This window comes from Hyalella azteca, unplaced genomic scaffold (assembly GCF_000764305.2).
Source record: "Hyalella azteca isolate HAZT.00-mixed unplaced genomic scaffold, Hazt_2.0.2 contig11021, whole genome shotgun sequence".
NCBI classification, from domain to species: Eukaryota; Metazoa; Arthropoda; class Malacostraca; order Amphipoda; family Hyalellidae; genus Hyalella; species Hyalella azteca.
Window position 1 is genome coordinate 34833 of NW_025941033.1, and position 15362 is coordinate 50194.

The 15362-nt window shown below is 35.5% G+C and overlaps 1 protein-coding gene across 1 annotated transcript; it reads right to left on the reverse strand.

The window, feature by feature from the left end:
• Positions 1-329: 329 nt before the first annotated feature.
• Positions 330-8116, reverse strand: LOC108669119 (cytochrome P450 1A1-like). Its single transcript, XM_018156408.1, has 5 exons — positions 7904-8116; positions 7534-7600; positions 5240-5402; positions 4704-4884; positions 330-458 (listed from the first exon to the last, which is right to left on the reverse strand). The coding sequence occupies exons 1-5, from the start codon at positions 8114-8116 to the stop codon at positions 330-332; spliced, it is 753 nt and encodes a 250-aa protein (XP_018011897.1).
• Positions 8117-15362: the final 7246 nt, after the last annotated feature.

The following is a 15362-nucleotide window of genomic DNA, read 5'->3' on the forward strand; positions in this document are numbered from 1 at the left end:
TGATTTTAAAAGACAGAACATGCAGATTATTGCAAAAAGTTATTCGCACACTGCCTCTTACTCCATGTATTAATACATTTTTTCAGGATTACCAGAATTTTTGGCATCGAATTGAATTGAAACAAATTGTATTTCACTGAAAAATCGTAAATGTAATGTAAGTATTAAATCGGCACCTTTTATTGCCCAGCATCTTAAATCTACTTCTTATGTAACCTTGATATTTGTAAATAGTATAATAATTCAATTAAATTATTTTTCGTCAAACTGCCTGCTAGATGATAGACTTCAGAAGCGAGTTTAAATATGTGATGAATGGATGGTTTGGCCTAAAAATCGCGACCTCGTCCGTTAGTGATGAAGTAGATGACGGTGCTGTGGTGACGATGGTTGAAGTGGTCGCCCTGTTTGACGAAGGCCTGGTACAACCACTCCTGGGAGTTGATCACCACGATGCTCTGAGTCCCCAACTAGATGCTCATCAATGGCCCGTGCTTCTGTGACATCCTGTACAACATTCACTGCTTTAAATTTCAGAAGAAAGTTCATGAATACGAAACAAGTTGATGATTTGAAGCTATATATAATACAATGTTTTATTAAATGATGTCTGCTGAATAATAGACTTCATTATTGGTATAAATGGGTCGGGAATTGAAGTGATCGTAATCACTACTCCATATAAAAATTCTGCTTTATTTTAGGATTAAAAAACATATCAAAAGTGACTTCTGCTCCCACTTTTGTTTTATGCATGGGTATTAATTATGGAGCGGACATTTTGCACGTGGAGAATCAAGCTTCCATTATCGAGACATTTTCAGCGACAAATTGCGGCCGCTTCAGAAGGAGCTGTGACGTGTGCCACCCATCGTCATGTAGCTACCAATGTGAAAAAGCCAGAGCAAAAAATCAGAAACAGAAACGATGCCTCATTCAAAAGTTATGTCGAAATTGCGATTTGGGGAAAAACGTAAAAAACGCAACTTTGACAACCATTTTTTCTAAAAATATCAAATATCCAAAAACGAAACCGACGTCAATATATAGATATCACTTGTGTGAAAACGTGTGTAAAATTTGAACATGATCATGAAACGTGCAACTGAGATATGGACAAAAAACTGTCATTTTTTCGAACAAATCGAGTTCACATGAAAAAATTATATGCTTAAAAAACTTTTTCCGAATTAAATCATACGCCAAAATGTTCACCAGCACTAGCCGCGTGCGTATACGAAGTTTCATTAAAATGCTTCGGTTTTACCAGGAGTTATGGACGCAAGACTGCGATTTTTTCAAAAACTCGACCAAATTTTTGAGTTTACACATAATTTTCAACATGAAAAAAATTTTTTCAGGCTCGAAACCAACATAAACAGTTAACCAATTTAGTTGACAAGGCAGTGGAAAAAGTTTGAACAAAATCGGAGCAGCCGTTGCCGAAATATTACCGAAAAACTAAAAGAGTACACCGTTTTCCTCGATTTCCTAATATATAAGCAAAAGCTGTGTAGACATCAATGTCAATACGCGTACTGAGACCGCGGATAAAAGCCGGGGGGACCCCACATTTTACGTACAGCAGCAAATATTTTCGAGCCTGTGAAAAGTGTTGTAGGTTGGAATATATGATTAGCAGCTTCACTATCGGGCTGTATGGTCCATAATACCCCACCGCGTCCATCAGAAAGAGAGAAAAAAAGTTCATGGTGGTCAGCGTTGCTAGGCTTTTATGACGAATTTCTCATGTCTCAATAATTTATCATTGTTTAACGGAAACGATGTCCGTTATGCCGCTACGTCACTTTTACAGCCTCATAACGTAAGATGAGATTCGGGCGTTCAGCTACAACAAAGAATATCTCAGCAAGACCTTCTCTGCTACGGACAAACGTATTCTCGATTATAATTTATTATTGATTTACGGGATCATAGCGCTATTTATCTCCATTAGTGACCATGCCAGGAAGCATCAATATGCATAGAACAAACGATAATAATAATAATTTCCCTCGATTATTAGGGTTCCCACATCACGATTTACCAATAATTCTAAGTCTACTTTAAGCAAAGATTGCAAAGAAATGATATATCTATTATGAATAAGATTGAAATGAAAATTTAAAAATAACGGTTAAAGTAATAAAAATCATTTGCAACGATTCCCGTATTCCTTTCAACTCGTCTCAGTAATTTCATTTGTTTCCTTTTCCCATCAGCATTTCCGTTTCCATCAATTCAGTGCAATTTCTTCCATCATTTGCTGGTCCAGCCACTGCTACTTGTGTTCACCAGAAACTAGAAACTACTATTTTATCCATTCGTCCTTCCGTCTTTACAGCAGCATCGCCTGGACGCTGTGACGGAATTGCCTTATTAAGGAACTTTTTGCAGGTGCCGCCTCACTCGCCTCCAATTTTCATGATGTATTCAATTCTTAGTTTAAAATTATTCATGAATTCAATCAATATATTAGTGGACATGAGAATGTCGCAAACGTGGGTGTATCTTTGCTCCCAGAATATAAACAATCAAATTCACTAAATTGCTCGAGTGGAATTAAACATACTTAAATTCAACATACTTAAATTCAACATGATCCATACTTCACCAATGTTTAATGCTTGATAAAACTTTACCAGTCGCGGTTGAGTCTCATAATCACAAAATTAAGAGGGTCTAATATTTTAAGGTGATGAGAATTCCACCTTTAACTCTGATCTGCACGATAAATTTGCACGGATCGTTTCTATAAGACATATAAATTACGAGTAACGCTTCAAATCTCCAGCATACAAGGTAGAAGTAGAAAAATGTAACTCAAAACTTAATGCACAATGTTCCTCATATGAGACTTAATTAATGATTAAAAAAGTCCTCATATGTTTTAAGTTACCTATATGAACTTAAAATTCAACATCGTACACATGATAGACTCAAGCTCTACCTAAACAATATAATAAATAATAAATAATGATAATAGCATAAATAATAATTGCATGAATTGGATTATGAAAAAAGAATTTGAATTTCACGGGATTTATTGTTAAAGTTCACGCATTTTTACATGTTGGGGACTTCAATAATAATAAAATTCTTCTTTATCATTAAGTTATGCTTGTGTGGTTCATCACACAAGACAAATAAAATTCGAAACAAACATTGCGGAACATGAGCACCAATTTTGAACAAAACGCTCGTTGCATACAACGCAGAACATATTGGTAAGTCTCCCGAGATATTTAAAACGCTTTTACTCATTTTACTCGTCACATGCAATGTTCATCGAAGAAAAAAATATTCCTCTCATAACTCTCACTTTTCCAAAATTTATTGTAAATTTCTATTTGTCGATAAATCTTACACATAAATATTTCTAAATTGCTAATAATTGATCGAGGTTACTGTGAGGGCTGGCATTTCATTTTTTTTTCTTGACTTGTAGCAACTTAAGCTTGAATAGAAACACTAAATTCAGAATGCTTGACTTGAAAAGTTCAAATAATTATTCTGAACAATTTGATCTTTAACAGCCAAATGACTTACCCAGAGAAAAAGGCACCAAGTGCTTCAACATCGCCTTGCCTTCCGGTCCCAAGAAGTGTTCTGGTCGAAATTCGTGAGGATCTCTCCAAACCTGGGGTAAGAAAGTTTGGATGTTTCCCTGTTAATTCCATTTTGTGAGATCTTAAGATGGAAAGTGAATATTAATTGGAATAAAAGCCGTAGCTGCGATCTGTACAAGCATGCTTCAAAAGAATGCCAGAATTGTAGCATTCTTCATAAATATTGTTGCCCGTGCATTAAAATGGGCATGACATAAAATAACACAAGAGGTTAGATCCATCAAATATCTTACCATTCAAAAAGTAGGTTGCCTTTCAGTAAACATACCATTAAGTTTGAACATTTTTTAGAACTCTAATGTTTTAAGTACCGAGAAACCCTGATAAATTTCAAACCTAGGGATTTCAATGCTCATTAATTATAACTGACGCCAGTCTGATTCCGATATCCACTAATTCACGTTCAACTTTGTACTACAAACGAAAAGCTATATTCATAACGAATTTTTATAAAATTTCGTGACTACTGATTATATTGTTTACTCCTTAGCTTTCTTGGAGAAGACTGAAAAATATGGACAATTTTGCGACAGTCACCTGAGAGTAAAAAATTCGCGGTAGTTCATTAAAGGAATTGGACAATTAATTATAACGCATTAAGGACTGTCGCCTGAAAGAGAGCTATTAGAAATAAAATTCATTTCATCAAGCAAGTGACATATACTGTATCTGCAAGCCGCCATAAAATGGTACGTAGGGAAAAAGATAAGGGCGGTTCCTTGAGACGGTTCGGCTTAAAATTAAATATTCTGTTTCATTGAGTGGAAGGTTTGAAGATGAGGCTAACCTAAAAGGCATCTGGATGACTCGGAATCTTTATAGATTCTCGTCAGCGTCCGCGGTAGAGTTGCTGTGTGTCCATTAGGTCATATTTCCTTCGCAAATAATGGTTTTAATGATTCATCGTCCAAGAGATAGTCGATCATCGGGTTTTGTTATGGTATTGGAAACGTCACGAGTGTGCCGGTGTTGGTATTCAGGTGCTAAAAAATCATATTATGGAATGTTCGCATGGTGAGCGATTGGTGATTATCAGGTTTTGTTCAAGGGTTTGAAAGCTCACTGAAGTTTTACTTTTGGATCGTGATGGATGCCCCAGAGGTTGACGATGACCAGGGTCTGTTTGGGGATGTGGTACTCCCCCAGAGTTGTGTCTTCAGGAGTGGCGTGAGCTGCGAGAGGAGTGATGGTCGAGAACCGCATAACTTCGTTGATAAAGGCTCCCATGTACGGCATGTTGTCACGGTCGTTGAGGCTATATACGAGAAATACAGAATATCTTAACAATATACGACCCACTTTCACCTTTATATTGTCTAGTTTTTAACTATCGTGGCTTTTTTTGTATTTATATATCATTTACAAATTAATTATAATGCAGTTCAACGAGTAAAATTTCGTTGAGGTGACTTTGTGAAGATGATGGTGCTACCAATGCTAATTTTAGATTCAAGGCACATCGTGGTTGAATAATACGTGAATGTGTTGTAATACAATCTGGATTGTGTAATTAACCCGTGCAGGATGAATCAATAATTCCAGGTACACCTGAATTAAGTAGAAAATTATCGATATATCAAATATTTGAAGGTAACAAGTGAAGTATTTACCAGGGCTTACGCTCGCTGCCGATGACGGAGTCGATTTCTTCAACTAGTTTTTGTGTCACTTTTGGTCTTTTGATGAAAAATAGCACACTCCATCGCAGCGTGGTGACGGTCGTGTCCAGACCAACTATGAACAAATCACTCAGCAGCCAAACGAGCTGCGAGTCTGGGTGTGTGAGGGAGGAATTATAAATAACTCTTATCAAGTTGCTAAGACGATAAATCAGTTGAGTCCAATTATTGCCAGTCAATTGATGATCAATTCAAATTCAAAAGTTATTGGTATTTTGGCAATTATTATTATGAAGATGTCAGTATAGTTCCCAGCTTTCCAGTTGGTGTCTGCATTAATATTCAATATAACTGAATAAACTTAACGTATTTTAATTTCTCTGCAGTATCGTAGCGTTAAAACAATCAAAAGATATGATCCCATGTACGAAACCTGGGAAAGTTCCCAAAGGTTGTCACAGTTTTTTCATTCTTTTTTGTTCTTAGATCATGAGACCTGGCGGGGTCGTCCATCTTCTCGTTGTGGATTTTGATGAGCCGGTAGACAGAGGTGGGCAGTAGCGCGCTACATGTAGCGGCCGCTACATTTTCAGTAGCGATAGCGGTAGAGGCTCTACATTTAAGGCAATGTAGCGGTAGCGGTAGCGCCCGCTACATATTTAAGTAGCGATACGAGGTTTTGCCGCTACAGCGCTACCGCTACATTTATAGATAAAGCCTTTAGATTTTACTTAAGGGGACCGGCTACCCTCCAACAAAACTTTTTTGTTTACAGACGGATCGTTTTGAAACTTGGTACACATATGTAAAACAGCTGTCTCTTATACACATCTAGATGTGTATAAGAGACAGACCTTAACTCATTCTTTGAGCGATTTATAGATACGTGGATTGTATTTGATCAAAGTGAATAATTTCAAATGGGAAAGTGTTATTAATGAAACCAAAGCTTCATTATTTGATAACTTTTATAGTTCCAGTTATTGGAGCAGTAACAAGGTATATTCACATCAAAGATGTTTTGCAGAAAATTGCGCAAAATTTTATGCAATCATCTCATTAATTATTTTGGTCTCTACGATGGAAGTGGAGCAAGCTGACCGTTATTTATCACATATTGGAAAATCAGGATCAAATTCGAGACACTAGTTTCCATGCTATTATAGTATCCTTAATACAGGATATTGGACCTCCTTTTAATTGTTCAACGATTTTCTAAGTCATGCATCTCAACTTCGCATGAATTTACTCGTGTATTTGTTATTATAATATCAAGTGAAGTTGTAATCATATAAGCTGTATTTGGGATGTCTTAGGTAAATGGGATTAAGGTTATTTAGCTGTGGGAGTTAGTCAACCGGTATAACAGATTCAAGTAATTATTTATACTAAAACCAATGACTAATTTCTCATGGTAATAGCTCATGACTGGTAAACGATTTATAGTCAAATTTACTCAAATTAGCCCCCACTGTGTAAGGGTAATCTATATTTTACCACTCTACTTTTCTTTGTACGAATTTCTACGTAAATATCCGAATTTCAAACTGAATATGAAGCTAGCATTAACAAGTTTTCTGAACAAGTTTTTTCTGAAAATTATTATGAAATTTCATGACATTTTCGTTGCTTTAACGAATCTTATTCTAAGTTAATTGCCTTTCTTCAACTAAATATTTTTCCTGTTTGTCAACTTTGAATTTAATACAGGATTTTTACAATTTCGTAATAACATTTTACGTATTCCCTTAATATGATCAAATTACGAGTCGATGTTTAACTCGTACACATATGTATATTTTTTTCTCAACAGAGGTACCTACTTTCTGCAGGACCGATTTTTCAGTAATCATATCGAATAAACGATACACAAAGACTATCGAAAAATTTGTTTTTGAAAACTATATAATTGACCAAACACACTCGCAGCGATAAATCGTCAGGGGTTTTCTCCTATTTCTACGAGGCTCGACCAACGTTTATAACTTTGGTCTAAATTTCAGGAAAAATCAAACTCGATCAGCAACAAGGTTTTATTTCGCGACAATTAAGCAGTTATATCGAAACGTGAATTTTTTAGTTCGCAAATTCCACAGCAAAACATTTCGGCTGATCATTTAAAACTTAGAAATTGGCCGGATGCTCAAATTCTAAACTTTTATTCCATAGCTATTTATAAAAATTATTGAAAATTTCGTCTCATATACTGACAAAAAATATTAAACCAGAATTGCCTAACACCCCCTACATTTTAATATCAATACCAATAAACTAAAGCATCCTACATCCCACGATGTCTACCCTTAAAAACATGTGCTTCCTTTCAGCAACATCAACATTGACAGCGTCAAACTGCGTGTGACAGGGACATAATCTCAGTATAAATAACACCCTGGAGTCCCTAACCTAACCTTAGTTTCCCCAGATAGTTTATCGAGGTTGACACAACCATGTCCAAGAGCATGGTCATCCTTACCAGGAAAAGGCCTTGCAGTCCTTAACCCTACCTCAGGTTCTAATACCATGTCGGCCCTGCTTAAAAAAAATAACTTGGCACTCCTTAACTAACCCCAGATTCCATCAGCTATTTCTGGGCTGCAGCAGGATTACACAGTTTACACATTCATTAAAAAAACCTGGTGTCCTATCCTTAACTTGGCGGGTCCCATCCGACTGCGGAAGGGACCCGCTGGGGTCCCACCGCATCCGCAAAGGAACCCGCGCGAGACGCGCGAAGGACGGCACAGTCTTTCGTTCTTGAGCACGAAAGACTGCGCCGCAAGGGGTTGTGGATGAGGCTTCATCAGAATCTACGAAGAACCTGGATTGCCGGGGCCGAGAATGATGAAAGACCGAAGACAACACCATGTAACCCGAAAAAGCTATAAAATATGGTAAAAAAAAGTTACAGGAGAAATTTATTAAAAATATTGACGTAATCGAAGTAAGATATAACTTAATCAACATTACACATACTAGGCCCATTTCAGATCGCAAATACGATCATCGTACAGTAAATCTCAAATTCATATTTACTAAAATAGTTCAGTTTCACCGTAAAATGAAAGAAGAAAATGGATTCCAACACCAAATTATTCACCAGAGACTGCGCTATTTACATCTATACAGATTCGCAAATTCCACAGCAAAACATTTCGGCTGATCATTTAAAACTTAGAAATTGGCCGGATGCTCAAATTCTAAACTTTTATTCCATAGCTATTTTTAAACAGTATAGAAATATTTCTTCTTTTGTACTGACAAAAAAAAGTAATAAAATATTTTCGATCCTGTGAAACGTGTGTTGTAGGTTGGAATTTTTGATTCGCAGCTTCACTGTCGGTTGGTCTTGTCTATAATACCCCACCGCGTCTATCAGAAAGAAAAAAAAGTTCATGCATGGTGGTCAGCGGTGAAGGACTCATTTGACGACGAATTTCTCACTTCTCAATAATTTATCATTGAAACAGAATCGATGTCCGTTATGCCGAGACGTCGCTTTTACAGCCTCATAACGTATGAGGAGATTCGAGCTTTCAGCAGCAACAAAGAATATCTCAGCAAGACCTTGCGGACAAACGTATTCTCGATTATAATTTATTATCGATTTACCGGATCAAAGCGCTATTTATCTACCATCCTTGACCATGCCATGAAGCATCAATATGCATAGAACTAACGATGTTTTCAATCCTTTTCCTCGATATTATTAGGGTTTCCACATCATCGTTTACCAATAATTCAAGTCTAGCTTCAGCAATGATTGCAAAGAAATGATATGTCTCTAATGAATAAAGTTGAAAATTTGAAGATGAAGGTTCAGGTAATAAAAATCATTCGCAACTATTCCTTTGTTCCTTTTAACTCGTCTCAGTAATTTCATCTGGTTCTTTTCCCATGCTTTTTCCATCAGCATTTCCATCTACTGCAATTTCTTCCATCATTCGCTGGTCTAGCCACAGCTACTTGTGTTCACCAGAAACTACTATTTTATCCATTCGTCCTGCCGTCTTTACAGGAGCATCGCATGGACGCTGTGATGGAATTGCCCTATTAAGGAACCTTTTTCAGGTGCCGCCTCACTCGCCTCCAATTTTCATGATGTATTCAATTCTTAGTTAAAAATTATTCATGCAATTGTTATCGCTCTAAAATTTATTAAACTCATCGAATATTTCAAATATACTAGATTATTGCAAGGCCCGTCTAGGCACATTGAGTTTGGAAATCTCACAAAGTAGCTGGGAAATATTATTTATTTTATGGCCGCTCTGACATTTTTTTTGACTGAACGATGCTAATTGGCAATATTGATTTGGTTTTGTGTTGACTAGCTTTTTATTGTCAGATTAATAAATTAGGTTATATAGGTTATTAATACCTAATACCTATATTAGGTTATATAGGTTATATATTAAAGGTAATATAGGTTATTAACGGTTTACTCAACAGAATGCAACCACCTTGAAAGATGACTTAATGTCTAAATTAAAAATGCAAGCTTAAACGAACCAAAATTCAACTTAAACTGCAGATACTAAACGTAGGGCGACGCATCACTCCCAAGCACTTTGCCAAGATCCTATGAGAAAATCCATCAAACATTTTTTCTCGCCTAACGAAGGATATAATCTTCCCCAAGAGTGGGCCTGTTTGACATTGCTGATGAGCGCCGTTATCTCACCGCAGTGATTGAGGCTTGCGGAACGTTACTCGCAAATAAAGCTTCGTCTAAAGACAGGGTAGGAATTTGGTCGCGTATATTTTATTATGGAATTTATTACCCGGGCCTGAATGTGAATTAACCTTTGACCAATGAAAAAATAACAATATGTTGCGAGATTTCAATATGTGCACAATAATCTTTATTATTCCATGGTTTTCATTTCATGTTAAGATTAATATTTTTACGTTTTCTGGAAGCATTATATATTGATCCAGAATAAATAGGAGAATAATCACGAATATCCAAGGAAGTATATTGTCAACACATCGGTAGTGGAAAAGAAGTATTACCTTCTGATTTAAATATAATAAAATTCAATCAATATATTAGTGGACATGAGAATGTCGCAAACGTGGGTGTATCTTTGCTCCCAGAATATAAACAATCAAATTCACTAAATTGCTCAACGAATATCCAAGGAAGTATATTGTCAACACATCGGTAGTGGAAAAGAAGTATTACCTTCTGATTTAAATATAATAAAATTCAATCAATATATTACTCTTCATGAAAGTGTCGAAAATGTGGCTGTCTCTTTACTTCCAAAATATCAACAATCAGATTCAATAAATTGCTCGTATGGAATTAAAATCAGATAAAACATACTTAAATTCAACATGATCCATACTTCACCAATGTTTAATGCTTGATAAAACTTTACCAGTCGCGGTTGAGTCTCATAAGAACAAAAGCGAGGGTCTAATATTTTAACGTCATGAGGAATTCTAAAGTTCCTCTGATCTGCACAATAAATTTGCACGGATCGCTTTTATGAGACATGTAAAGTACAAGTAACGCTTCAAATCTTCAGCACAATGCAATTGGAAGGAGAAAATTATAACTCAAAACGTAATAACACAACGTTGCACATGTGGAACTTAGTGATCATGTTGTAAGTTACTTAAGAACTTAAAATTCAACATCTTACACGAGATAGGCTCAAGTTCTATTTAAACAGTATAAGGTGAGATATCATGGGTTCTGGAAATAGTAACACTAATTTGATTATGATATTTATGCATATACAGATTTGAATTTTACTGGAATTATTTTTAGAGCTCACGCTCTTTTATATGTTGGGGGATCTCAGTATGACATTCTTCTTTCTCCGCAAAATCCGGTCGACATGAGGAAATTTGTCAAACATATTAAAGAAGAAAAAAACCCCCGGGATTACTCTAATCAGAAATTGTAATATGACAAATAATTTTTCTAAAATTCCCTGTATACCATCACGAATAACAGAACAAATTATAACAACTACAAAATTTTTTTGAAGCAATTCTAATTATAGTGTAACATAATTAATGTAAAATTTAGTTATATATGAAATTGAGAACATGATGGATAATGATAGTAAACCCGAATTTTAATTATTTATTCATTCGATGACATTTTTTAGAAATTATATTCACGTGTCGACCATCATCCATATACACGATCATTGCGTGCTTAATTATTATTGATGAAGTTTTAATTATTCATCTTTGATATGAGACTCGATTAGGGCCTAGCAACATTAATAATAACCACACAGATATCATCCAATACAGACAAAATAGATGAATGTATTTTTTGATCATTTGACGAACGCCTAAATTCCAACTATTCAACAGTATATTCTACTAAAGAGCTTAAAATAGTTAAAATATTTCATAGTGAACGAGTAAATTTTTTCAATCGAATGCCGAGAGTTAAATTGAAAGGAACGGGACTTTAACATCTAATCTAATCGTAATCAATGTCATCAATTTAGAATAAAAATTTCTAATTAAGTATTTTTACTTATTGCAAAAATGTAACGAGTTTGGTGACATCTGAAATAAAACTTCATAAAAAATATTCACATTACCCTGAAATCATCACATTAATAATTCTTAAGATGTATTGACAAATCATTCAGAAATCAGTACAGTCTCTAAAGTATCTAAAGAAGTTACACACTGAAAGAGCGGTAATTGATGCTAAGTTACAACGAGGCATATACGAGGCACAACTAAAATCGAGTCAGTCATTTGGCACAGGTACTTAGACGCTATGCTGATTATATGGTCACATACAAAGCTCCAGCACCTCTACCTCACTTATTCATTTAAGTTCATTTTTTGGTTATTATGCAATCATTTATGCATAATTAATGCACCAATAAGGGTATTTCTACATTCATTTTTCATATGCACTATCATGAACAGCCAATCGAATATATGAACTCAAAGCCTATATGGAAATTCGATCTATACCTGACAATTTCGACCAAGGTATTTATGGCATTTACTTGCGTTAGAACATCAACTATTTAATAATCAATTTCGTATTTCTGAATGGTTAAAGGCTAACTGTTCATCGCAGTCAAAAGTTGTTCCCGTTATCACTTGTCATTATGACGTTATCACGATCACAACATGTGAATCGAGTCGAGATTTAATTTTGTCAGGGGACGAATAATTTTACTTCACAAGCTTCGTCATTTGTCCGAATATGTTTATTATATTTTGTTCACAATACGAAACGCAATTAAATTTTATTTAATGCCACGAATGAAGGCAGACCGACTTATACCGCTCCTCTTAGAGTTTACAATCACGCTGTGAGTACGAGATAAGCATAAGATGTGTACACAATATGTACAAAGAGGAAATTCATCACTAATAGTGGTGGAGCATGCCAAAATTTAACGGGAAATATGACCTTTATTCTCACCTGTTTTCAACGAATGGAAATATATCCCTCCTCTTAATTCGATGCAGAGATTATTAAGACAAAAAAACGGAGCTAAAGCCATTTTTATCTTAAACTCAGAGAAATAAATGGGTCAAATTGGGATAATAGCGACACACTTTCTTACCCACATTAGAGAGTGAACATAGCTGAGATACGCAATAATAAAAGCCGGGTCAAACTGCATCAGGATAACCCACCCAAAAGCAAAAAAATGCATCGCTATATTGTTACAGTCTCCTTCATTTTTTTTTCAGAGTACACTCAAAGAAATGAATGAAATTTTGTCCAGAAGAAAGAAATGAATGCACTTTTTCCTTTAATGAGTGTCTTCCAGACACAGTTTGGCCAGGAAAAGTAATTAACCAGTGCTTTGAGTAGGCAATGTCATTTTTTGGGGCCCTATGGCCCATATATTTTTGACCCATAAATTAAGATATTAGCCCTGAGCCAATGAAGCTTCACGTGATCATGGGTCGTTAGTTCATTTCAAAGTTCAAAATAGGCATGCTTCTCCGTATCCATAAAAATTGTTAACGCAACATTTACGCTTACTGAGAAAGACACGATGCAAATGAATACGAATTTATATATATTTTCACGGCCTTGATTGTTATATTTCTGTCGACGTTTTTTGCATTAGAGCAATTGAATGATTCCTTACTTGTATTTCTATATTCACGTATCGTACATTTTGATTTCATGAGTCGAATTGGAGAAATATTATTACAGTTACGATCAATCAATAAGAAATAAACTTACTGTTGGTTACAGTAGTTTTAATTAGTGTTAATGTAACAATATCATTCGCTTAAATAAGGATACATTCAAATTCACATTCCAATAATTCTCAAGATAAATAAATGGTTTTGAAGCCTTACTCAATTAGAAACAAAGCTTATATAAATGCCCTCCGTAATTAGAGCTTTTGATTTCTTTCACCCTACTGTACAGAAAAGCATTTCATTTCCAAATCCGCTTTTCAAACGATGACAAGAGGCTACTTTCCACGCTACTCTACAGATAGACATTCAGAAATCAAATCCGCAAACCAAAACATCACATACAAAAAAAAAGGCACCGACAACCCAGCCGCCAACAAACAGTAAACACACCCCAAACAAAGTCAGGCCCGGCCTGCCCACCCAACAGAACGAAATCACCGGCAAAAAACAACTTTACAACCGAACAGACACCCAACAAAAAGAAAAAAAAGGGCCGACTCAAGCCAGACAAACCGAGCAAGCAAGCTGCCCAGAAGCGGTCATTCAAACCCTGAGCCGAAGCCTGATTTACGAGCTCCCCGAGTCCAAGGCGGCTCCAAAAACAGGATCGCCACCGTCTAAATATGTTGCTAGGGTCAATTCAAATCCTAATTATTCAATTTTAAACACGCGTTTTGCTCGTTCAAGACCAAGTTTAAAAAGGTAAGGGAGGAAGTTAATTTTACTCCAAGCTCCTCAGAAGATGCAGGCTGAGTAAGAATATAACCCTATTTGCTATACTCTAAAATACCATACGGAAGCAGTCATGAAATACGGATTAATATCTCGTTATTATACAGAATGCTGAAGCATGCAAATATTGCATGCAGTATCAAATTTGTACAAGAAACAACTTATGATGAATTTGAAATTCAATTAAATCGAACTTCAACTCGACATGATTATCCATCCAGGCATTTTAACATCATTGCAACACGCTCCGAAGGAGTTCTTTAGAAGTTCTTTGCGAGAAATTTTTATCGTGATGCATACAGCAACGATGCATTCAAATATAGGCTTTATCACTGGGTAGATCTTAGCAATTGAGTACCTATAATATCTCTTCCAACGCAAACCCTACTGTCTATATACAATTATCCGACAATTTGACAATAAGTTCAAGCTTCACTGGGGAAATTCCATCAATATAATTATTGTTCTTTGAAGCTATGGCACTCAAAACGCCTCTAGTAAGGTATATCAGACAAGAAATGAGAGCTAATGAGACGACTTTGTAAATGACCATTATTTATCTCTATCTCATCAAGTTTTACTCGTGTTACTATGTTTCGATCATTGTGGAGAATAGGCACTTGAAATTGCTGTGTGTATTTCTTGTATGCATAAGGAATTTTTTGTTTAGTTTCAGAGTAGGATTTAAACCTTGCTTTTGAGGTTTTCATACTTTTGTTATGATTATGTAATTGTGCTCTGGGGACAAAATGGCGAAATGCAAATGAAAAAAAGACGCACTTCCAGTAGCATACATACGACAACGTGCACAGCACTGAACCCGTTTTATTACCAATTTTCTTATTTTTAATATTAATATAATGCAATTAAAATTGAATCTTATATGAACAAATAAACTTTTGATCAAAACAGGAGTTACTCTCATGTTATTTCTCCAAAGGTCTAACTGTCCAATCGTGTCCAGCCACGCAATGCCACTAAAAATTACATTTTTTTTTGCAAAAATCAAACGTCAAGAACTACTGAACGAGTTTTAAAAAATTGTTGTGACCATAACCAAAGCTACAGCAATTTTGTACGAGAGTGAATTCGTGGTCATGAAAGTAGCATAAATCAACGTACAGAGACGGTTTTGGTACCGTTGTAAAGCTCAGAATTTCAGCTTTAAGATGAGACTAAAAACCGGAATAGTCAAAATCCAAAATTTTGACCG